This window comes from Polyodon spathula, chromosome 37, assembly GCF_017654505.1.
Source record: "Polyodon spathula isolate WHYD16114869_AA chromosome 37, ASM1765450v1, whole genome shotgun sequence".
Lineage (NCBI taxonomy): Eukaryota > Metazoa > Chordata > Actinopteri > Acipenseriformes > Polyodontidae > Polyodon > Polyodon spathula.
Genome location: NC_054570.1, coordinates 4,500,226 through 4,524,468, shown reverse-complemented (window position 1 = coordinate 4,524,468; position 24,243 = coordinate 4,500,226). Strand labels below are relative to the sequence as shown.

The 24,243-nt window shown below is 41.3% G+C and overlaps 1 protein-coding gene across 8 annotated transcripts in view; it reads right to left on the bottom strand.

The window, feature by feature from the left end:
- Positions 1 to 9,844: 9,844 nt before the first annotated feature.
- LOC121304288 (NACHT, LRR and PYD domains-containing protein 3-like) overlaps positions 9,845 to 24,243 on the bottom strand; it is a 50,491-nt gene continuing 36,092 nt past the window's right edge. For 5 of the 8 annotated variants that reach the window (XM_041235331.1, XM_041235330.1, XM_041235335.1 and 2 more), the window contains 7 exons: positions 23,926 to 24,174; positions 19,116 to 19,202; positions 18,464 to 18,628; positions 17,671 to 17,835; positions 16,827 to 16,991; positions 12,029 to 12,199; positions 9,845 to 11,641 (listed from right to left, as the gene is read on the bottom strand). In XM_041235331.1, the coding sequence (XP_041091265.1) occupies positions 11,554 to 11,641; positions 12,029 to 12,199; positions 16,827 to 16,991; positions 17,671 to 17,835; positions 18,464 to 18,628; positions 19,116 to 19,202; positions 23,926 to 24,174 (1,090 nt within the window). In that variant the 3' untranslated portion in view covers positions 9,845 to 11,553. The remainder of the gene's footprint in view (positions 11,642 to 12,028; positions 12,200 to 16,826; positions 16,992 to 17,670; positions 17,836 to 18,463; positions 18,629 to 19,115; positions 19,203 to 23,925; positions 24,175 to 24,243) is intronic. The other 3 variants (XM_041235332.1, XM_041235333.1, XM_041235334.1) reach the window with 3 other exon arrangements.

Here is a 24,243-nt window from a genome sequence, read left to right as displayed (position 1 = left end):
TTAATGATCAATTTGTCAATTAATACCACGAGATATAGTGGAGCAGCATTAAAGTCGACACAATTATTAATATTATATTCCTTGAAAAAAAAAGTTTTATTATTATGAGCCATTTTAAACACAACGTTGTGTTGCCATTATAGTCTAATATTACACTGAACAAAAATATAAACGTAACATGCAACAATTTCAAATATTTCAAATAGTGTAGTGTGTGTGTGTGTGAGATATGCAGCTTTTTTCCTTACGTTAGAATTGTAGTGATTCAAAATGGGTAATTTTTGTTAAAGTTCTGATGCAACCTTCAATCTCTCTTTCCTACTTTCACCTGAAGAAGAGACCTTTGAGGTCTTGAAAGCTTGTGAATAATTATTATTTAGTTTGTCCAATAAAAGCTATCACTTCTTCTCTTTGTTAAAGATTTTACTGAGTTACAGTTCATATAAGGAAATCAGTCAATTGAAATAAATTCATTAGGCCCTAATCTATGGGTTTCACATGAGTGAGAATACAGATATGCACCTGTTGGTTTTATGTAGTTTAAGTGCAAGTCGGATGCTTTAAAAACGTGTATACCAGTTATTGCACTTTGACTGATTTATTTCATTTTGATCTAGAATTACTAATTTACCAACTCGTAATGCTTTTAGCAAAATAGTAAATAAACTTTAGTTTTGCAAAACAGCTCACGCCCCTATATACACCGAACCGAGTTACAGTTCTTATAAGGAAATCAGTCAACTGAAATAAATTCATTACGCCCTTATCTATGGATTTCACATGACTGGGAATACAGATATGCATCTGTTGGTCACAGATACCTTAAAAAAAAAAAAAAGGTAGGGGCGTGGATCAGAAAACCAGTCAGTTTCTGGTGGGACCACCATTTGCCTCATGCAGCGCGACACGTCTCCTTCGCATAGAGTTGATCAGGCTGTTGATTGTGGCCTGTGGAATGTTGTCCCACTCCTCTTCAGTGGCTGTGTGAAGTTGCTGGATATTGGCGGGAACTGGAACACGCTGTCGTACACGTCGATCCAGAGCATCCCAAACATGCTCAATGGGTGACATGTCTGGTGAGTATGCAGGCCATGGAAGAAGTGGGACATTTTCAGCTTCCAGGAATTGTGTACAGATCCTTGTGACATGGGGCCATGCATTATCATGCTGAAACATGAGGTGATGGCAGCGGATGAATGGCACGACAATGGGCCTCAGGATCTAATCACGGTATCTCTGTGCATTCAAATTGCTATCGATAAAATTCAATTGTGTTTGTTGTCCGTAGCTTATGCCTGCCCATACCATAACCCCACCGCAACCATGGGGCGCTCTGTTCACAACGTCGACACGACGCTATACACGCCATCTGCTCAGTACGGTTGAAACCGGGATTCATCCGTGAAGAGCACACTTCTGCAGCGTGCCAGTGGCCATCGAAGGTGAGCATTTGCCCACTGAACTCGGTTACGACACCGAACTGCGGTCAGGTCAAGACCCTGGTGAGGACGACGAGCACGCAGATGAGCTTCCCCGAGACGGTTTCTAACAGTTTGTCAGAAATTCTTCGGTTGTGCAAACCCCCAGTTTCATCAGCTGTCCGGGTGGCTGGTCTCAACCGATCCCGCGGGTGAAGAAGCCGGATGTGGAGGTCCTGGGCTGGCGTGGTTACACGTGGTCTGTGGTTGTGAGGCCGGTTGGATGCACTGCCAAATTCTCTAAAACAACGGTGGAGGCGGTTTATGGTAAGAAATGAACATTCAATTCTCTGACAACAGCTCTGGTGGACATTCCTGCAGCCAGCATGCCAATTGCACGCTTCCTCAAAACGTAGACATCTGTGGCATTGTGTTGTGTGACAAAACTGCACATTTTAGAGTGGCCTTTTATTGTCCCCAGCACAAGGTGCACCTGTGTAATGATCATGCTGTTTAATCAGCTTCTTGATATGCCACTCCTGTCAGGTGGATGGATTATCTTGGCAAAGGAAAATGCTCACTAACAGGTATACACATTTGTGCACAAAATTTGAGAGAAATAAGCTTTTTGTGCATATGGAAAATTTCTGGGATCTTTTATTTCAGCCCATGAAACATGGGACCAACACTTTACATGTTGCGTTTATATTTTTGTTCAGTGTAGAAATTACAACAAAAGCTGGTTTGGTGCTGATGCTGAATTAGAGCGTTCTTGTTAAACTGCAATGGTTGTGTTATGTTTAAGTTCCCAAGTTGTGTTTTCGTTGGTCATTTTTCCTCAAATAAAGGCTTTCATGTGATACAACTTAATAGTAATGGTTAAAGGGAGTCCTGCTTTTTGTTTCAAGCCGTTCGAACATTGCAGTTCAGCAATACCGATATCTGATTTGTAGAAGAACAAAATCGTCACCTGGCATATTAAGGAATTCTGTTCAACATAACATAATAACAAAAAACTATAACAATAAGCACATTTCAACTTCTCACTATTTATAGTAAACCTTTTGACAGGAAATATCATGTGTGTATTGTCTCTGTGTTGTTCATTCTCTCTACAATTTCTCCATACTGTAGACTAGTGTCCCCTGAAATCTGAAGCAACAGATTCCATTCACATTTTCTAGCAACATGTAGACTACTGCCCCTTGGTTAAGTGTGTTGTGTTTACAGCTTCCGTATTTGCGCAGCATGACGGTGTGCTTGGTTGCTAGGATACAGACTAAGCTAAGGCAGTCTATATCTGAGAGAGAGAGAGAGAGAGTAATATAGAGCTGTTGATTTTTCATTCAGTTCATTACACAACAGGGCTAACGAAGTGATACTGGCAGGGAGGTGCCCCAGATTTCCACTTTAGCCACGGAGTACAGAAATAGGGCACAATCTTCGATCTTCGTGCAATCCCATCGTTAAATTTGTGCCTAGCAAAAAAATTGTGCTTTGGCACAAAATGAGAGATATTCCAAAATGGCACAAAGCAATTGCGAAACATTGGAATATAGCAGTTTTTTGATAAATTCGCAAATCTGTTTGTGCCTCGCAAAACCATCTGCGCATTCACTACCAATATAGCAACTGCACACAACAGCCAAGCTAGAATGCAGAATGATGGACAGTCACTATTGGTAATGGCATTATCCCGACAAGCTGCTATCATTGGTGTCACCACAGTATGTACCGATATGACAGCAGACGAGACCACACAATATATCGTGCACACATACATATGGACCGTTCAAATACACAATTGGCTCCACAGCTAGGAACCGAGTTTTCAAATTAATGAACTGATAACGCCACTGTTTTATTGAATACGGACAGTACTGTATCACAAGAAAATACTATATAGGTTTCTTTAAAGGCCTGCTGATGTAACGAGGTAATTCATCTGCAAAGTAAACATCAATCAAGCATTTTTATATACACAATACAAAGGGAAATGCGTTCTGTTATTCATTCTACTCACCCATTTGAACATCATGATTAAGTCCGTTTGGAAGGTTTTGAGTGTTGACGGAATGGATTTCTTTCGTTATGCCATGTTTATAATAATCATAATTAATTCTAAATACGCTCCTAAAATGTTAATTGTAGAACCTACTATGATTTCTCAGTAAATGAACAGTCTCTGTACAATTAGCAACACCCACATTCAGCAGACTGGACAACTGCATAAAAACGGCCAGAAATTACAGTTAACAGAATTGTTTGTCCCGCCTCAGCTAACTTATGATTGGACTGCTGCACAGAAAATACAAGTCATTGATTGGTTGATGGGATCACCGGTCTGACTTTATTAAAAGGTTAACTGCAGCTGCCCGCCCCTCACCCGTAATGCGCAGCAACCTACAAAATAGCCAAATACAGCAATTGCGCGACAGGCAAACCTTTCCAATATCAGGCCCATACTCTGTAGATGCAACATTGTGAAATTGACACAGCGTTGTGATATTCATCTTTTATTCTTAAATAAACTGAATAAAGAAAACAAAAACAAAAAATACCTGTCTACTTTTTACCTTACTCTTTATATAATCAGCTCAACGAACTATACCAAACCTAGCCAGGATTTTCTTCATTTTATTATTTTGTACCATGATTTTGTTTTCCAGTAAATTTTTGTAAGGAGCAGATCAGACCCTATCATGTAAAGATGACTGACTGGCATGTTTAGTTTGAAAATGCTCAGCTCAGTCTCTCCTTTTCAGGATCTTCTCTTTGCAGTGTAACAGCGGATACAGGGGTGCATGCAGTATTCAGGCTCAGTGTAAACTTGCCTGCCTTCACTTCCTCTCACTAACCACAGACATGTATTTCCTGCTCAGAAATGAATGCAGCGCTGACTGACCGCTTACCAGCAAAATATGACAAGTTTGTTGTTTTTGACATCTGCAGTGAACAGCACTGAGAGGTACACTTTCAATCTATAATACTGACCTATCTACATACAGTAAGTAAACCCTGTATTTACACACACTCTTTACATTTACTGGGCAAAATAAAATGACTCCAGTAACATATAGACAAGTTACAAGTGGTGTCCAGTAGAAATTGAAACTATTACAAGTGGTGTCCAGTAGAAATTGAACACTGCATTACCACATTTATTTTTTTTACTTTTAGACATTTCAAATAAAGATTTTTTTTTTTCAATACCCATTTTTACAAACCATTCGATCATTAGCTGATTCCCTGGGGATACTTTGATTTGTTCACAAGAACTCCCATTTAAAGTATATCTAATCAGTTTTGCTGACAGTATCTATTGTAAGCTTTCCGGTAATGTTTGAAACAGATTGACATTGTTTATTACATGCATTATGTGACAGATGGTTCTGGCATGTCTCTTTTGTGCTATAAGTCATTGCATGGAAGGCCTTGTTTGCAAGGGTGTGCGGTTGTTTGATGGACCCAGATTCAGTTAAAATGTGTCTGCCCACTGATGATGGGAATGAGAATGCAGAGATAGGCGCCCAGCTAACAAGATTGAAGTTTTGGCAGGTATTAGTCTTTTAAAGACTGTCACTGCTACTGGACAATCTTTAGGATACAAATTGAACATTTGTGAAACTGCAACAAATATTGTAATGACTGTAATGTTTTTTAAAGAATATAAAACCAGTAGAAAATAGTAGAAGCAAATCTACTCAGGCCTGTTGTGATCGCAGAGCCAGGAAGAGAATTTGAATGTTGCTGGGAACAAACTCATTTATTAGATATGAATTTGGTGTTATAGAATGAAATGCATTGCTTATAGTAATGTAGGATTCTGTATTTTGTATCCCCTTGAATAAGTCTGTGTAAAGTCAGAAAAAGAGAGCTCCTGGTATCAAAAGGTCAGGCCGTCCTGCTGAAAGTTTCAAACCTCCCTTATCGGGCAAAAGCATCTTTTTAAATTAGACTCCGAGCCTCAAAACATCTGATCCAGCGAGAGCAGAATGTCAGACTATGAAACGATTGAAGGAGAATAACTAGGTTTGTAACCTCATTGCTACCTGCTGGTAGGTAAAGCAGTGTTGGAGATGACTCATTGAACCAGGGATTTTTTTGCTGGTCAGTAATTTAAAAGCCAAGGTCCTGTCTATAATGAGCGATCTTGTTAATATTAACCAACGAAATACCTTTTGGATGATAGAAGGTAGGAGCTTATATTAAAATACACCTGTTCCTGGCTTATGTACAGTGTATGCGCCTTGTTACGAAAGCCACTTTGACACTCCTTTCCCAGACACCGGTACTCCGCTATTGCGCACACTTTTTAAAAGACTGTTCACACCGCCGAAACTCCCTGGATTCCTAGGCGTGTCATATATTTGCTTTAATATTTTCTCATGCATAGTTTCTGTAAAACGCTTTGATCACATTCATAAATGGAACACTCTTAAACGGATCGTGACCTCTCTGTTTAAAGACATATGATATGTATGCTTTTTTGGGGGGGTGGGGGGTGGGATACAATGTAAGTGCTTAAAACATTTTATTTTTGTACACAATGGTTTTCTTTTATTTTGAACAAGAATGTTTAAGACATTTAAGCAAACATATACGTGTTATATATTCACACGGCACACCACGGCCACTTACCAAAGAAATGCGGCACTATCTTCCAAAGCATTCATCACCGCTTGTCTCTCCCCGTCCTTGTAGCCTTTAGCACAGATCAGAGCTATTCTTTCTAACATACAGTAAAACATGCCTGCTGTAACAATCGAGGCTGCTTTTCCAAATGATCGGCGCAAAATTATTTGAACCCTCATGAAAACACCATCCGCCATTCTCATTGACCCGTCTGAAAAATACAACTCTAGCACCAGCTCTTTTACATTTTGCATGAATGCTTCAACATCAGAAAGATGCTCGGCAACCACCGGTTCCAACTTGTTCATTTTTCGACTAATTTTATTACACGTTAGATTAGTAATTACAGCTTCCAGTACAGGGTCACGATATATTTGTACACTTATGTCGGCTGTAACATGAATATCACGCTTGGGTTTTGCAATGCACAATATTGTAGACAGCAGGTGTGCGATGCTTATTTTTTTGCAGATAACAGACACAATTGAACTGACATCTTCTTGATCACTTTCAAAGCTTTGACACGTGTGGTGCTTTTGCCCCGGTGCATCAATTTCACAGGCACAGCAGTCATCAACCAGAGTGTCCTTGACACATTTCAATAACGCAGAGCCTATAACGGCGTTTACAGTGTTGTTCATTATGTATTTTACACGGGCTTCCTCATTTTTTTAATTACTCTGCACATCGTTCATTTTAGAAGGATTTGTGCAGCCCACTGTTTCAATTACTCCAGCGTCATTCCCGTCTTTATTCTGATAAAAAAAAGAAAACATTCTATAACTAAAATATTTAGGCAAAAACAACCCTCAATTTTAAGATGTAATAGTTTTATATGTAACCATCGATCCCTCTTCGTCGGACTCGGCAGCCTCCACCGGTTCAACAGTTCCCAGCGATCCCGCTAACAAGACCAACAACAAAATATTAGATACACATTACATTTTAACAAGCTAAAATAGTTTAACGGCCACGTACAAGTTAAATATTTACCTCAACCTCCTCCTGATCGTTATCAATCGCTGGTTCAGCCTTCGCAGGTGTCGGATGCACGGCCTCCTCGACGATCTCGGGTAAGATTTCAATGTTTTCTTTATCGTTTTGCAATTGAAGAGCCATTATTTAAAACAAAACACAAATCCAACAGCACTTACAGAACAGCAGCAAAAAAAGAGTAGTTCATTCTTGTACAAGACTTTTCATTAAGAATTGGCGCATATTTATAACTGCCGTTATTTCTAACTGGGCGGCTTGGTAAACATTTTCAAACAGACCCCATCCCCCATTGGTTCTAACCCTTATCTTCTAAACTTCCTGAACTCCGCAGCGTCTCCGTTTCAGCTGCCAGCCCTGCCTGTCTCTGTGTACTCCTCTCCGGCCTGACGTCACCCTACAGCCAGCCTGTTCATACTGGCCCTATTTATAGTCGCAGAAATGGCAGGTAGCTGGGTCTATTTGGGAGGGGTGCAGGAAATAGAGCAGGATTGTAGCGGCCAGCAGCCTGTCACCTGGAAGCAGACATGTGGACAGTGTGGTGGCTACTGGAGCTCCAATGGTGGGGCAGCTTGAAGAGACACCCGGTACACAATAGCACAGAGATCTTAACCAATGTGTGTTTCTTCTAGTTTAGAATCACTCTGTATATCATCTGATTTCAATCATCGCATCCTGGCCACCTTTTCAAATTCAGTTCATGCATACAACCATTCCACCTGCAACACTGCACACCCACATCTCTTGAATGATGTATTTATTAAGATTATACAGTAAAATCTGTATTAGTGTCCACCTGAACCAAGCAGCGAACCATTTCTAGCACGTGAAGCCTCGATAGAGAGAGCTGAGATGGGGCTTTTATTAAACACACCCATTTTAAAGGGAGTACAGGTTAAATCTTATTTGCTGTGCTTCCATTCACTCACTATCAGGGATATGTTTCCCATTTTTTTGTAAAAGGAAAAATAAACTGCTGCCTGTGTTTGTGTTTCAGAACTGGTAAAACACTCCAGAGTTGTTCACAGTATTTGAAGCTATTTTATTTTTTTTAGAAAGAAGCAAATGCCCCTCTATCCGAACGCATCTTGGGTTAAAGGAAGCGCTACACTTGCATTTCTAGCTCATTTCATCTAGCTAGAGTTTACTATATCTGGCACTTCTTTTACAACGGCATATTATATGTGAGTTCTACACAGAGTATTGAAGTGCTTGACTGGTCATTTTAATGGAATTATTTGCTGGAACAATTAATAGCTTTTTCAGTAGCTATTCATGCTTCCCCGCTCCCATACACACCAGCACACTGGCACACACGCCTGACACATTTATAGGGTCAAAGGTAAAGGGTTTTTTTTATCACAGTGGTTCTGTTTTATGGCAGCTGTATAATAAATGCAAGAGACAGATGTTACAGAACTGAAACAAAGAATAAAAGTTTGTTCGGTTTGATAAATTGCAGAGCAAAGTCTGCTGTCCACAGGATTTTTTAAATTATTATTTTCTGTTTTTGCATTTGATTTTTTATTTGCACTAAAGCAGTGCAAAAAAATGCAATATTTAAAGATGCACAAGACTGTGTGGTGTAAATGAAGTACTGGAAACATATCAACTGTGCGCTGTTCCAAAAAGCACTTTGTTTTAAAATCAGAGGTGTGTAGTAATTGTTACACTTTTGCCTTCATCAATTTCACACAGTTATGATTACTTGATTTTTCATAAGCTTCAAAAATAAAGGTAGATGACCCAGTCACAAATGTGCCACTCTGGCTTTTGTCATTATTAATTATCCAGGGTGACTTACAGTTATTACAAAATACCACAATACAAAGTATCATCATATAAAATATCACAGTGCAGAAAATCACATTCCAGAATATTACATTGCAGTTATAAAGTACAATAAAATCAGTTGAAAATAAGATTACATTCAAATAAGAGTACAGACTACAGTAAATAATTACTTTTAAGAGTGAGTTCAACTAAGAGCAGTGAACTTATAGAAAAAATATTTGCTTATACAAGTCCATTAAGAGCATAGAGTAAGAACAATCAATGGATGAGAACGATTTCAATTTAGAGCAGTTACAAAAACATGAACATGTATATCTAAGAGTAAAATCAAGTACAAGATAGAGGACGTAGTTCTAATTAAGAGCAGTAGCAGAATACAGCAAGGTATGGAGCAGTTCAGTGCAGGTGCAAGCTGAGGCAAGTACTGGTAGAACTGAGTGCCATATAGTCCAGTATAGTCGAGAGTTGTGAGGTTTACAGATGCTGTCTGAACAGGTGTGTCTTGAGAAGGCGCAAGACGGTGGTCAGGGGCTGAGCAACCCTGATATCCGTGGGTAGATCAAACCACCACTGAGGGGCAAATAAGAACGAGCGGGCTCTGGAAGCGGGGGAGCAGAGGGTACAGCTAATCTGGTAGAAGAGCAGAGGGGGCGAGAGGGGGTGTAGGGAAAAATAAGAGTCTATAACAGGAGGGTGCAGAAAGGTCAAGACAGTGATAGGCGAGTAAAATAATTTTGAATTGGATGCGAGCGGAGGCCAGTGGAGCAGTGGTATAGTGTGGGGGAACGGGGAAGGGAAAAGACAAGGCGAGCAGCAGAGTTTTGTATGAGCTGGAGCGGACTGGTAGTAGAAGCAGGGAGGCCGGCCAGGAGGGAGTTGCTCAAGATGGGACAGTACCAGGGCCTGAACTAGGAGCTGTGTGGAGTAGTTGGTGAAGAAGGGGTGGATTCTGCATATGTTGCTGAGGAAGCGACAGGAGGGTGCCAGAGTAGAGATGTGCTGAGAGTAGGAGAGGGAGGGGTCGAGGGTGACACCGTGGTTCCTGGCGGATGAGGAGGGAGAGAGGGTGGTGGATTCAAGTTGAATAGAGATAGAGACATGAGCGGTGGGGGAGGAAGAAGGGGAAGGTCTGATTTTGAGTGATTGAGTTTAAGATGATGCAAGTGCCTCCAGGAGATGGCCAAGAGACAGGTAGAGATACGGGAAGACCTGGGCATCATCAGCATAGAAAACAGGAGGGGTCCCAGGACCGAGCCTTGTAGGACATCTGTCGAAAGAGGCAGAGGGTGAGCCACCTCAGGACACACAGTATGTGTGATTGGAGAGGTAGGAGGAGTACCAGGCAAGAGCAGTGCCAGAGAGTCCCAGGTCAGCAAGGGAGGACAGGACAATAGAGTGGCCAACTGTGTCAAAGGCAGCAGAGGTAGTTGGTTGATGAGAGAACTGCAATTTTAGGGGAGTGTGTCTGGGGAAAACCAGATTGGACGGGGTTGAGGTTATTAGAGAGGAACGGGAGAAGGGAAACAGAATAGTAGTTTTGGATGGATGAGGGATCCAGGGAGGGTTTTTATAAGATGGGGGTGATGCAGGCCTGTTTGAAGATCAGAGTCTGAAAGGGGCGAGAAGGAGGGTAGATTAGCATGGGTTGCAGAGGGTGATGGAGAGTGAGTGAGCTGAGGACAGGGTATGGGTGGGGAAGGAGGCAAGGTAGATATCGAGAGGAGTGACTGAGAGGGCGGGGGAAGCAGTCCTTGATGAAGACGAGGTCGACTTGACAGCCCTGTGTGTGTGTGTGGGGGGGGGGGGGGGACACAGAAGATAAAGGAGTGAAGAAGGGGAAGTAATCCAGCAGAGTGTTTGGGGTTGGAGAGGTAGATGTTGAATTCACCTAATTGAAAAACAGGGGTGGAGGGAGAAGGGAGGGGGAGAAGAGGAAGCCAAGCTTATCAAGAAAGAGAGTGAGTGGTCCAGTAGGGTGGTAGAGACCACTGAGGGGGTGACAAGGGGAGGTGATTTCAACAGTGTGAAACCGAGAAAGAGGAGAGAGCAGGGGGGACAGAAAAGAGCAGGGAAGGAGAGAGCTGAAGTCCTGTTCCCCCACCCCATCCAGAGGGGCGAGGAGTGTGGGACAGGACATAGAGAATTGCAAGCAATCTTGAGACATGTGCTGGGTTTTCAACGACTAGTACTAAAAAAAAATGTCAAGAAGTCTGATAGAAACATTTCTCTAATTTCTGCTAGCTATTCGTTACATTTAATACAACAATTGCTGTGCATCTCTGCTCACTGTTAAGTGTAATGTAATCTTATTGTGTATCTTTAATTTTGAAATGTAAATCTCCTCACATATGATTTTGGGGGTTACAGAAAGAAGTCAAATGTAGAAATGTTTAAAATATTACAGCTTTAAAACTTGAAATGAACTATGCAGTACAAAAATGCACCCCTCTGACTCTTTTCCTATCCCTTCACCCACTCACTAGCCTTTTCCCCACACCAAGAAGAAATGGTCAGTTTAAGCTTGAGGTCTGTACTAAAGCTGGGATTAGCTGATCTCAAACTTTGATCTCTGTATTGTTTTGTTGCAGTTGGTACTAAAATAGTAGAACTAAACATATCAAACAAGATTCTTTAATGACAATGCTATTTGCATGGTGGAAATTTTAAAATCCACAACTTTTTAGATCAACTGAATACACCCTGATACCCAGTACTACAGCAATTTACAAATTTTCCAAATATTCCATGGCATTTTTTCCAGAGACTCCACCTGCTGTTTACTGATCTGATTCCCGCTCAGCCTATAAAAGACACATTAGAAAAAACAGGGCATTACAGGCATCATTGTATTAATGACTATAAATAAATGATCAATCAATCAAACGAATTTAGTCAAACACACACAGTTTATTTTGTAAACTGGCATGTTATACCATGTTAACGATTTACTAATTTACTGAATCTAGTCAGATCCTTGCAAACAGCAGTGTGAACCAGGTGGCATACCGGGTAACTGCAGTTTCACTACAAATACAGTTTATCAAATTGACTCTCTAAAATACTGCATTTACAGCAATGAGTTAGCAGTACAGTAAAACTATCATTGGGTGAAGAATGTAATCTTGGTTTTCTGAAGTTACTAAAATGGATCTCAATGTAAATGCTGTAGTAGAAGTACAAATACTCACTTAACCACCATTCTGTCACAGTGGTAGTCTCTTCTGCTTTTGATGAAGCTTGGAGCAGATTCCCCTGTAAAGCTGTTATTTTCCAGATTTACCAGTCTGAGGGATTCCATACTGTTTAGCATTTTGCAGAGATCCATAACACAGCTGTCTGTCAGATTGTTGTCAGCCAGACTAGAAACAAAGCAGTAAACATGTTCGCTTGCATTCTCTCAACCATGTGTTCTGAGGTAACATTGTAGTCTGCACTGTAATAACCCATAATTCAAAACAGGCAAATACAATAATTGGCAACCTTTTTGCATTAAATATCTAAAAAACACGTACAAGGTAGACAACTCTTACGAAAAAGTAGTATGTTGAAGTACACTATAAATGTACTTAAAATATATACAAAGATACTAATATTGTACTTTTGATACACCATACTTGTATTATACTAGGGCATAGTATACTTGAGAGTTAGCATGCTTTAAGTATGTTACAATGCTATGGCGTAGATGCACAAACATACCGCAATTTGCACTTTTGTTAATGAAGAGAACCGCAATATATTACTTTAAATATTTGTTGCGTCGTCTTAGCAAGATCTTTAGCAAGATTGTGCGATATTTTTTCCAATAAAGTAGTGGGTGTTGATTTGTGTTTTGTTGCTGCAGAGGGTGTCCTAACCCCACTCTTCCCCGACACTGATTTTTGAGCAGAGGCAACATAATGCAGGGTGTGTGACAGTTTGACCACTGCATGGATAGCATGGTTTATCTCTGGTGACAGGTTCCAGGCTATCCTTTAAATCAGACAGCAGCTCAAGAATTATCGGGTCCATGACAATTCGTTTGATATAGACTGCCAGAGCAACTCATGTCTTTTTTTTTTTTTCTTTTTTTTTAAATAGTTTTCTTGTTTTGTAACGTTAACTGGAGTGGATGTAATTATTAGATAATCAAAATAAGAACGACACAGACTGTCAAGGGCGCTGGAGCTGGGGGTGTGGCAGCACCCCTTGGCTTTGCATGGCTTCCATCATATACAGGGGTTACAGTTTTGTTCAATGGCTTTCAGCACCCCCACTTTAAAAATTGTTCCAGTGCCACGGCAGACTTTCTGGGGTGGTAGACTGAAAACTGCTGGATGAAACATTCTGAATTGCGTATGTGTCACTTAAGGTTTTCTGATTTTCTAAACCCACATCGCTCTACGTGAAGCACTGTACAGTCTCTCCAACAACATCTAGGTTCATGGTATGACATTCTCATCTGCTGTGTTTAAAAAGTTTCTCACTTGCCTTTTTCTTTCAACTTTCTTTTACTTCTACAGTCCTGTTACATTAGCAATTGTCCTCGCTCTGTGCACAGATTCTTATAGGCTACGGGCTCTGGGAGCGACGGCAGCTCCTCCCCCGGCTCTGGCTCTGGGAGCGGCGGCAGCTCCTCCCCCGTCGCTGGCTCTGGGAGCGACGGCAGCTCCTCCCCCGGCTCTGGCTCTGGGAGCGGCGGCAGCTCCTCCCCCGTCGCTGGCTCTTGGGAAGGCAGCTCACCCCTCTTTATTGGAGTGACCGGGGCATCTCCCATGTCTACCGCCAGGTAATTAACCACCATGAGGGCAACCTCTGGGAAGGACGCTGGGTGGTGGTGTTCCTCCCACTGTTCCCACCTCTCCCCATCTCCACGCCACAGCGTGTTGATAACTATTGGGAGATCGTGGATGAGGTCTGCCTCAGGGTGCATCAACCAGTCCCAGATCTCCTGGGACAGTGGTGAAGGTGGTGGTACTGGAGTGGCCCCTGATGCCCGGGGTGAATCCTGCACCTCTTCCTGGGCCTGGTTGTAGGGGCATCCTGCCCAGTTGTGGCTGTCCTCCTCACACCGGCCACACCAGTTTGCCGGTGGCACATCTGGGCAGGACCGCCAACTATGTTCCTCCTTCCCGCACCAGGAACACCAGGGGAAGAGGCTGGCCGGGTCCTCCAGCGGTGGCTGCAGCAGCTTACATTTCTTCAGCTGCTGCTTTTCCTGCCTTTGCCGCTGTCTGCTCTTCTTTCCCATAATCCAAAAAAAAATAAAAAATTCTCCCAAAAATTTAAAAAAAAAAAAAAAAAATACTGCTCTGAGCCTCTAGGTGGTGCTATCCCACGCTGACACCATATGTGGCAGGCTGGCGAGTGGATAGAGGCCCAGAGACAGACTGCAGTTCAAAAAAATAACTATTTTATTATAAATAAAACACAAAAATGAAAGGGCACAAGGGCCAAAATAAAGGGATTTAAACGCAAATAAAGCAAGACAAAAAGGAAAAATAAATTTCCAGGCTGGGCAATGCCTTCACTGGATTCAAACTTTCAAACATACAAACAAAACACCAACCTGCTTCCTCAGCTCCCTCCTCCCAAATGAGAAGCAGAGGCCTCCTTTTATGTCAGGTGGCTGGGCGCTGATTGATCGTTAATTAAGTTAATCATTTAATCAACTAATCAACCCCAGCCACCTGAACATAATAAACCCAGGCAGGTAGGGGAAATTAACTCCATCCCTGCCAATTTAAAAAGGGCAGAGCTTTGCTCTGCCACACAACACAATTCAGAACCTTTTCAGACAACTGTGCTTTCAGTCTACCTCAGAAACATTCTGTGCCAATCTGATTTTGCTTATCTATTAAGTGAATCTGCTGGTTAACTTCAAAAAACTATGACGAAAAAAATGGCATGAGCTGCTCTCACACACTTTATCATTAAGTGAAGTGTATTCCCTCTTGCTGCAATCACAGCGGTATAGCACAAGATAGTGTTTTTCATACTGCCTTTGCGAATTGCAACAGTTTAAAACATGCTCTCAAAAGTTCTTAAGAAACTGATGCAATTTTAAGTGTCAATTGCCCGCAGCTTTACTACATCTCATTATAACATGCGAGAAGCTTCATTTGCACTGTCATGTTTGTGAATGTACGCAGGAATGCTGATAATAACATATTCATCTAAGGTTGAACCGCAAAGTTAAAAACAGTGACATCTGCTGCGGCAAAGCATTCGCTGAGAAATCGCTAACATCATGGCACTTGTGTAGTACATTTCACGCAACTCTTACAACTACGTCACCCCTTAGCGACAGCCACAACCCTTTTAGTTCATCCACCCCTATGTATGTACTTTTTTATACTGCCATTAAGGTGACATGGCTTGTTTCACAGACCGTGATTAGCACTACCTAATGTTATTTTAAGGAAGGAAGATGAAGACTAGTGCTAATCTGGGTCTGTGTGACCAGCTGATAAGAGTACACTTATGAAGAGGCATACATTTCTTGTATAACACTTCAAGTGTCTAAAATATGGTCACTTTAAATGTGAATCTAGTTTGTTTTATTTCTGAAGCACCAAAATATTTGTTTTTCTTCAAACTACATGTTGACACAGTCAGTGAAGAGCTAATAGTATAGGGTCTGCTGCATAAAAACACACATTGTTTAAACTAAATCATAATGAATGTTGGCATTAATGTAGTTCAAGGGTTGTTCAGTAATGTTTGTATTGATGTTTCAAATTTACTGGTTTTAAATTGACTCCGATTCCTTGATTATTTTGGTGCTTCAATAAAAAACAAACAAATTAGATTCACATTTAATTTTAGACACAATATAAAACTAATTTTAGTTTTTAATTTTAAAATTAACTTTTATAAGTATTTATAAAAATAAAAAAGTACATACTAAAAGTATAGCATACTACTATTTCGTAAGGGATTCTCTTTTGATCTGACTGTTTCTACTGACTTACCAGTCCAACTGAATGGTAGCTGTTTAAAAGTAATGCGTTGTGCAGAGGGGCATCAAGGTCTCCAAACATTTAACATTAAAGATCTGATACACAGAATGGTCTTCCAAATTACTTCCATGCATGCCAGAGCCTGATTTGCATATATTCGGAGCGGGACACGATGGGACTGCGCAAGTGGACTTTCTATCGCACCGGCTGGACAAATGGACTGTTCTCGTTCCCTTGTTTAACTTATTAGTGAATTGTTTCCCCTTGTGTGCTTTTCTGTTTGGTGTGTGCTTTGCGTTACCCTCACCTGCGAGTGAGTCGTTTGGTGTGACTCCACTGTCTCTCACTACTGTGTTGAGTTCACTGTATTTATTACTGTTACAAGCTGGAAGATTAAAGAGCTTGATTTATCCAACACCTGTTACAATTTTATCATATCTGGGTACGCCCACAATAGCAGAAATGTTACAATACTAATAGTAATTTATACCTTTTTTTAGTTTACTTGAAGTAGTTGTATTGTAGTGCATCAGTGTGTATCAGGAGCACTTCAGGTATATGTGTAGTTTACTTGAAGTTGTATTATTATATACTTATTGTATACTAATAGTATAAGTATAGTAATAGTGTTCTTTAAGATATTATTTTTGTAGACTTAAAATATACTTTTCAAATATATGAGTATACTTACAGTACACTAAATTTGGCCAATTTAGGACCAAAATAGTTTAATAAAGTGCAAAGAAAGTATACTTTAAGCATGTGAAAAGAAGTATACTTTTATATACTTAAAGTATATTAAATGCACAACTTTTTTGTAAGGGATGTAGCAGATTGTGTAACAAAGTTAATTCTTCTGCATTTAATATGAAAAAAGTAAAAATAAAGTATTCTTTTCCATCTTTTTAACAGTGTAGGTGGGAGCCTTATAATGAAAATGTAGGTGTGGTGGAAAGGTATTGTGAAAGCATGGGCGAGGAGTTTTATCCGTTTTTTCATGTAACACTACATTTACCAAAAATACACACAAAAGTATTTAACGAACCTTAAACTTTCTAACTGCCGTCCATTTAAAGCAGTGCACAGCTGTTTAACCACAGTGTCTCCAAGGTGATTGTTTCCCAGTTCAAGGTGCTTCAGAGAGGTTTGCATGGCCAGGATCATGCAGATATCAGGGGCACAGGCTTCAGTCAAATTGTTTGCAGATAAACTGTGGACAAAAATCATAAAATACATTGCTATCAACAATGCAGTGCAGTAAAGATAACACTGACTAAGACATAATCCTGCTTTCCAGAAGTCTTCCTTGGACACCTTGACCTTGCAAGAGGTGTTATGTTTGCCCCTGCTGATGTAGAAACAGAGGGCCCTCCTTGTTCAAGAGCAGGTTCCTCTTTTATACTTATAGACTCAGAAACAGTGATGGTTTGAGATGGATGAAATTCTTAAACAACCCCTAGTGGGTAGCTGCTAGGCAGAGACTATTTCCTGCATTACTCCTATAGTTTTGCTAGAAGACAGTTTCCAGACCTTTTTCCCTCCTGCTGGTTTATATGATGAATAGGAGTTGAATACCAGCACCAGCTTTGTTTTGAGTGTGTCCCTGAAATGGTCTATATCTTCTCATACAGTAGATGAGCTATTTTTGCTTGCGGTAGATCACATTGGGATTGCACTAGATTGCAATCATTTTCTATAGGTCTGTAAAACGGCTTTCCTACTTCCCTTGGATTTTAATTCATAAAAATGACCTATGTACTACTTACAGATAAACTGCTTTATACCTGATACATTTTCAAGTATTTTGTGGTATGGTTTACCTATCAATACTATATTGTACCAAAAATATACACAAAAGTGCTTTACTAACTAATACTACTTGTACTAACTTTAGAGCTTCTAACTGCTGTCCATTGAAAGCAGTGCACAGCTGTTTAACTCCACTGTCTCCAAGGTGATTGTTTCCCAGTTCAAGGTGTTTCAGAGAGGTTTGCATGGCCAGGATCATGCAGATATCAGGGACACAGGCTTCAGTCAAACCGTTTGCAGATAAACTGAAAATAGAAATAATATATATTTAGTAAAAATAATAATAAAAAAAAAAAAACACAGGGATTCTGATGTGATTGTTATAAATAATACTGAGAATAGAAAGCAACGGATTGAGATAAAATAAAAGAAACAGACATTTAGATTTGCAAGATCAGATATTGCCAAAGCACACTTTTCGCACAGTGGGCCAGATACAGCAAGCTTTTTGTTTTCAGATTTTTTAAATACTGTTTTGTTTTGGGTTTTTGGCCCCGCTGGTGATGCAATATCCTGAATCAAACCATTGCTGGTAGCTCTGTGGTGGTGCAAGGTACTGCACATGCATTTGCAAAATACTCAGCATGGCTGCAAGTACCAGTGATTGAAACTACAATTCCTCCATGCCTTGCTCTAACAGCGGACTCTGTTGGACAGGAGAGAGCAGATAGAATTACAAATATGTCCTTTAGTTAAGTTATAATGGATAAGTGCTTTGCAGTTTTTTTTTAAAGGTCACAGATATGTAATAAAAAAAAGTTAGTTATGTAGGCCTACTGGTTAAAAATGAACTGTGTTATATCAGTAATTGTACAAGTCTATAATTCTAACAGTACTTTCACTATTGGACCAGAAATAAAATACTTTACTAACTTTAGAGCTTCTAACTGCCGTCCATTGAAAGCAGTGCACAGCTGTTTAACCACAGTGTCTCCAAAGTGATTGTTTCCCAGTTCAAGGTGCTTCAGAGAGGTTTGCATGGCCAGGATCATGCAGATATCAGGGACACAGGCTTCAGTCAAACCGTTTGCAGATAAACTGAAAAAACCAAAAACATAAAATTCACTGTTTAAAATCCTATTTGACAATACGTAAAATCCACTAGATTCTAATGTGTACTAATGCAATAAACACTGAGTGATAAAACTGGAGGAGCAGTTCAAGTCATTCAGGTCAGGGAGAAATACTTAAGATTGTAAAAAAAAAAAAAAAAAAAAAAAAAAGAAAATGAAGCCTCTTACTAAAGCCCCTGTGCCTCTTTCACCTTAAACCATGCACAGTGTGAATCATTTCAGTAGTGGAGTTTGGCAACAATGGGCCTGTAACAGAGTATTTTAATATGCCAGGGATACATCAGGGATTGAAATTTAGAACAGCTCTTCGAATGATAAAAGTGAGTTTCATAGTTTATATTATATATATATATATGATATATTAGCTCAAAGAGCCAGCTATAATATAATATAAATAATGAAGGGAACTTTTATTTCAGGGAACACCAGCTACTTCAGTAAATCAAATTTACCTCAATGTATGCAGTACGGAGTGTTCTTTTTTCATAGTATCACATATCTGCTTCATGGATTCATCATTTAGTCCAGTGAGTGTTAACCTGAGGAAAAACAACAATTTCACAAGCATGTTTGAGGAAGGAAAGTTGCTCCTTTTCTTGTAGTATGGGTATTTACTTCTTGTTTTTAATAAACTTGTAGTAGGTAAGTAATCTTCAGGCATTATTTACAGGCAGACTCCAATCTGTTGCAAGCTTGGGAAAGAGTTGAAACTTGAAATACATTAGGCTCCGTGGGAAAGTTCCACAATACTGTACGGGATCCTGCAGTGGGGCCCTCTCACTAAATGGGGACTACAGCCCACAAAATGGCCGCCTCACGAAACTACATTCCCCAGCAGCAAGGGAAGACACACAGGGTGTGGCCGACACTCCTTAAACTCATCACAGGGTGTGGCCGACCCAAATAAAAGGGGCCAACTCACAACAGGAAGTAGGAGAGTAGGGTTGGTGTAGAGTGCTGGTGTTTTGTTGTTGTGTATTATTAGGCTTCCAAGCCTATTGTTATTGCTGCGATTATTATTATTATTATTATTACGCTAAAAGTTTGTCACAGAGTTATGAAAACGCATACGTAGGTATATGCCTATGGGCAGAGTACCAGACTGGTGGTCCTTTGGTGAAAAAGTTCTTAGTTTGGCCACAAGGCTAGATCAATTTTCAAAACTCCTGTTGACAAAAACGACTTAAGATGGAGATCTGACAAGGTCAGCATATAGCACACAAATGACCTATAAAAACAAAATGTTGAAACAAAATCAATTGTATGGTTGGTTTTTCCCACCGCCGGGCCAGACAGCCTGGCGAGCCACTTCCAACACCGCGTACGGCTCAGCCGTGTATCGAAGCACTCGGGCACCAGGAGTGCAGACGCACCGAGGACACCGAGCGAGGTAGAATACACTACTGGTGCACCGAGCATCGGGGACACCGAGCGAGGTAGAATACACTACTGGTGCACCGAGCACCGGGGACACCGAGCGAGGTAGAATACACTACTGGTGCACCGAGCACCGAGGACACCGAGCGAGGTAGAATACACTACTGGTGCACCGAGCATCGGGGACACCGAGCGAGGTAGAATACACTACTGGTGCACCGAGCATCGGGGACACCGAGCGAGGTAGAATACACTACTGGTGCACCGAGCATCGGGGACACCGAGCGAGGTAGAATACACTACTGGTGCACTACTGGTGCACCGAGCATCGGGGACACCGAGCGAGGTAGAATACACTACTGGTGCATAGAACCATCGGGGACACAGAGTGCAGGTGTTATTGACATGCTGTGGCGCGAAGCACCGAGGCATGGACGTGTGAAGTCAACACAACCCGGGGTGTTGTATAGCATATACCGGGGGGGATACCCAGGCTTGAGTGACTGTAGGCAATCAGGAGAGCAGTACAGGGGAGCGCACAGTGCTGCACCATGGTGCTGAGTGGCAATAACCTGGTCCTGGACCGTGTGCAGTCACACCACGTGGCAGCGCATAGCGTACAGAGTGGACCACAGGCTCAAGGAACTGTGGCGTGTTAGGCAGGAATAAAAGTGTACTGTTTTTTTTTTTTTTTTTTTTTAAACTAAAAATAAAAATACAGGCCGATACACACAGCCATTCAGCTATGGGAGAAACACATTCACCATGCCAGGCGGGTGACCAAGCGCGCCAAGTAGGCAGGCTAAAATAAGCTGCTGATTCAACTCAACAGCAGGACCCTGCAGAACTGGGTAGAGGAATCACGCTGCTGTAACTGATTTTGTCTTGTTTTCCCAGCCCACCGAGTATGCAGGCTGAAACAAGCCAGCATATGCAACTCAACAGCGGGGCACAGCAGAGCTGGGCCCTGGTGGAAATCATACTACATTTACTTTTTAAACTGCAAGGCAGTAAACACACACACACACAATAGCAAGGGTTTGAGGGTAAAATAGCAGTCACCACGAGTTTCAGCGCGCCGAATAGGCAGGCTGCAGCAAACCGGCAGAAGCCACTCAACAGCGGAGCTGGCAGAACTGGGTCCCGGTGGAAGAATCACGTTTGCATTATTTTTATTTCTAAACTGCAAAGCAGTGAAATAAAACCACACACACACGCACACAACAGCAAGCTGCGAGGGTAATACAACAGACACCATGGCAACGCGGGTGAACTGAAACTTTTAAGCGCACGAGAGGGCGGGCTGAGGCAGTCCAGCAGTCAACAGCGGGGTGTGGCAGAGCCGGGGTCTGAAGGAGGATCACATGGCTTTTTTTCTTTTAAACTGCAATAGCAGAGGAAAACACAAAACAGCGAGCGCTGTAAGGTTCAAGCAGACTGCAATCGCAAAGCAATGTAGGCTGTTACACAGAAAAAGAGTAAACACAGCGTACCGGCTGGACAGGAGTGTCTAGCCTGGCCATACGCAGATTGCCGTGCACCATGTGCAACAAGTACCATGCACCGAGCTGTGCATACCGTGTTCACCGAATGCCGTGCAGCATCGGGTACAAACCGGACCACATGCACAGAGGACCGTGTGCACCGAGCACTGCGCACTGCCTGTATCGGGTACTGCGAGTCAATGAGCACTGTGCGCACCGTGGTACCGAAGGTATTTAGAAAACACCAGGGGGCAGCTATGCAACGGTACCTACCCTGACCGTGTGGTCACACACCTGGGCAGTGCATAGCATACAACGGGGACAGGGCCAAAGCCGTGGCCGGCGATGGACTTTAGCAATACAGCAAAACCCAATGCAATAACTATACAGTACAATAATAATCCAGCAGTACAGATGGGGGAGAGCACACACGTGGCGGCTGGTCTGGCTTCAAGCAGCCGCGCTGCAGCTAGTCCTCTACGCAAGCAAGGGGACACGCAGCACAATCAAAACAACAAGGCCCGACCTGCGGCCCACAGGCGGCTGGTGGACTAACTCGACAATGGGGACAAGGCAGGCCTAGCCCTGGTGGAGTAACAACGCTCTCCCAAGTAAAAAAAAAAAGGGGGTCAAAAACACACTCTCCCTCTTCATAATACTGCAAGCCAGCAGTTGACTACATAGACGACAGCCAGAAGAGAAGCAGCCTGACACGCGTAGCGAGCAGGTGCTGAAGGTACAGTATTAGAGAGAACAGGCTACGATTTAGGAGGTACTGATTCCAGCTTTCAGCACGAAGTGCAGGGGAATTGCGGCAAGATCAACGCAGCGCTTTTTAAATAAAAAAAGGTCTCAATGTAACACAGGAAGTCTTGACGTATCATCTTGAGACACGAAAACAGAACGATCCTTCCCTGCGCGACGGTTATGAACCCTCGGGAGGCGGGACCGAGGGGGTCACTGGGGGGAGGGGGCCTATCGGCAGCTTTGATAGAAAGAGCTCAGTGACACCTACCAATAGGCAGGCGTGTATCCCATAACAATGTTTTTGGTGGTCATCTTTGAATTGAAAGGGAAACTAACTCTATAAAATACTGGATTGCAGGTGAAAATTCATAGAGAGGATAAAAGGGTTAGGCATAGACCTCAATGGGAAAATAAAGTTCTCATTAATTCGCCATCATGTTGTAGGTCAAATGTGTGTATCGTAAAACTTTAATTAAACGCCCTGGTGTTTATTTATAATATTTCCCAATAGCCCCGGCACCTATCGGAGACCGACAACTATTTCAGACTCTGCGTTTATTATGTAAGCTCACTATATCAAATACTTCAAATGTAATCATGAAAAAGCTGCCTGCACACAATCTTATAGAAATGATATAATTTACATTCCAGCAGCATCAATAAAGGTTGTGTCAGTGGGTAATAACAGTTTGTATTGTAATAATAATAAAAACAGTAAAATCCACTAGACAGCCCTGTAAATATGGGAACACAAGCCTGTATTAAGGTAGGCTTGCAGCACAATAAAAAACAAACATGGTTTTAAAATTAATAAAAGTGTCATCTTTATTAACACATATTATATTTATTGTTCACTCTCAAAATGTGACAACCGATGAAAAATTAACCAGCAACGATCTCCATTGCAAAACAACCACATGAAACACTGTGTTAATACGAAGAGTAAGTGCATACTGTTGGCCCACAACACACAAGATATGCTTCAAACTGTTTAAAGATTAACAATAAAATTAATACAAGTACCAGTTTTATCACTAAACTAAAACGAATTTGTTTTTATAACATGTACACTGATAGATAAGAACGATGGAAAAGGAGCAAAATACGAATATTCATTGCAAGACTCAAATGCACAAAATACTGTTAATACAAAAAAAAACAATCCCAACAAAAACACATACAAATACACTAAAAGGCAACCCTGTTAATATTTTGCTTACTTTCAAACTGGTTTTAAAATGAATAACATCATTAAAAAAAACCTGTATGCATTACGTGTGCTGTTTAAAATAAATTCAATTCGCTTTCCTGAGCCTCCGGGTCTCTTCATCGCTGTTGAAAAACACATTGTTAAGCTCGCTGTACAGCCATGTGTGTGTATTGGGTGGAACATTCACTATGATGTGCATTATATTATTATTCATAACCTGGCATTTAAGAGAGACCTGCCGTCTATTGATCATCTTTCCGAGCCGCCCCGGCGCTGATTAGAGACCCGGCGCGTATTAGAGACCGGAGATTATTTGAAGTTTTACGGTATGTGTTTAGTCTGTTAATGAAATAACACTACTGAATGGATAGCTGTAGGCATTGAGCCGTTTCGTTTATGAAGATAGAATTGCTAATTATTGAGCAGAATATAAATAAAACGTACCTGGGATTGGTGTCCCTGTCCAAGACCCCTTTGGTTTTGTTTTCAGCCTCCACGTTCTTGTTGTCCTTTTCTTCATTTTCATTATCCATCATACAACTCAATATATGCGGTGCACCTTTATTGCCAGAAATCAATGTAAATCCATCTAATGCTCTTGATATATCTAGTTGAAGATCTCTCCCTTTAATCCCAAGAAGAAGACTGATTGCACTCTCCATCGTTCTTAAAGTTAATCTCTCCGCACTAAAACTAGAAACAGTAAAACAAAAAGACAAAAATGAATTAGCAATGGCTATTATGGCAAATATTGAGAAACAC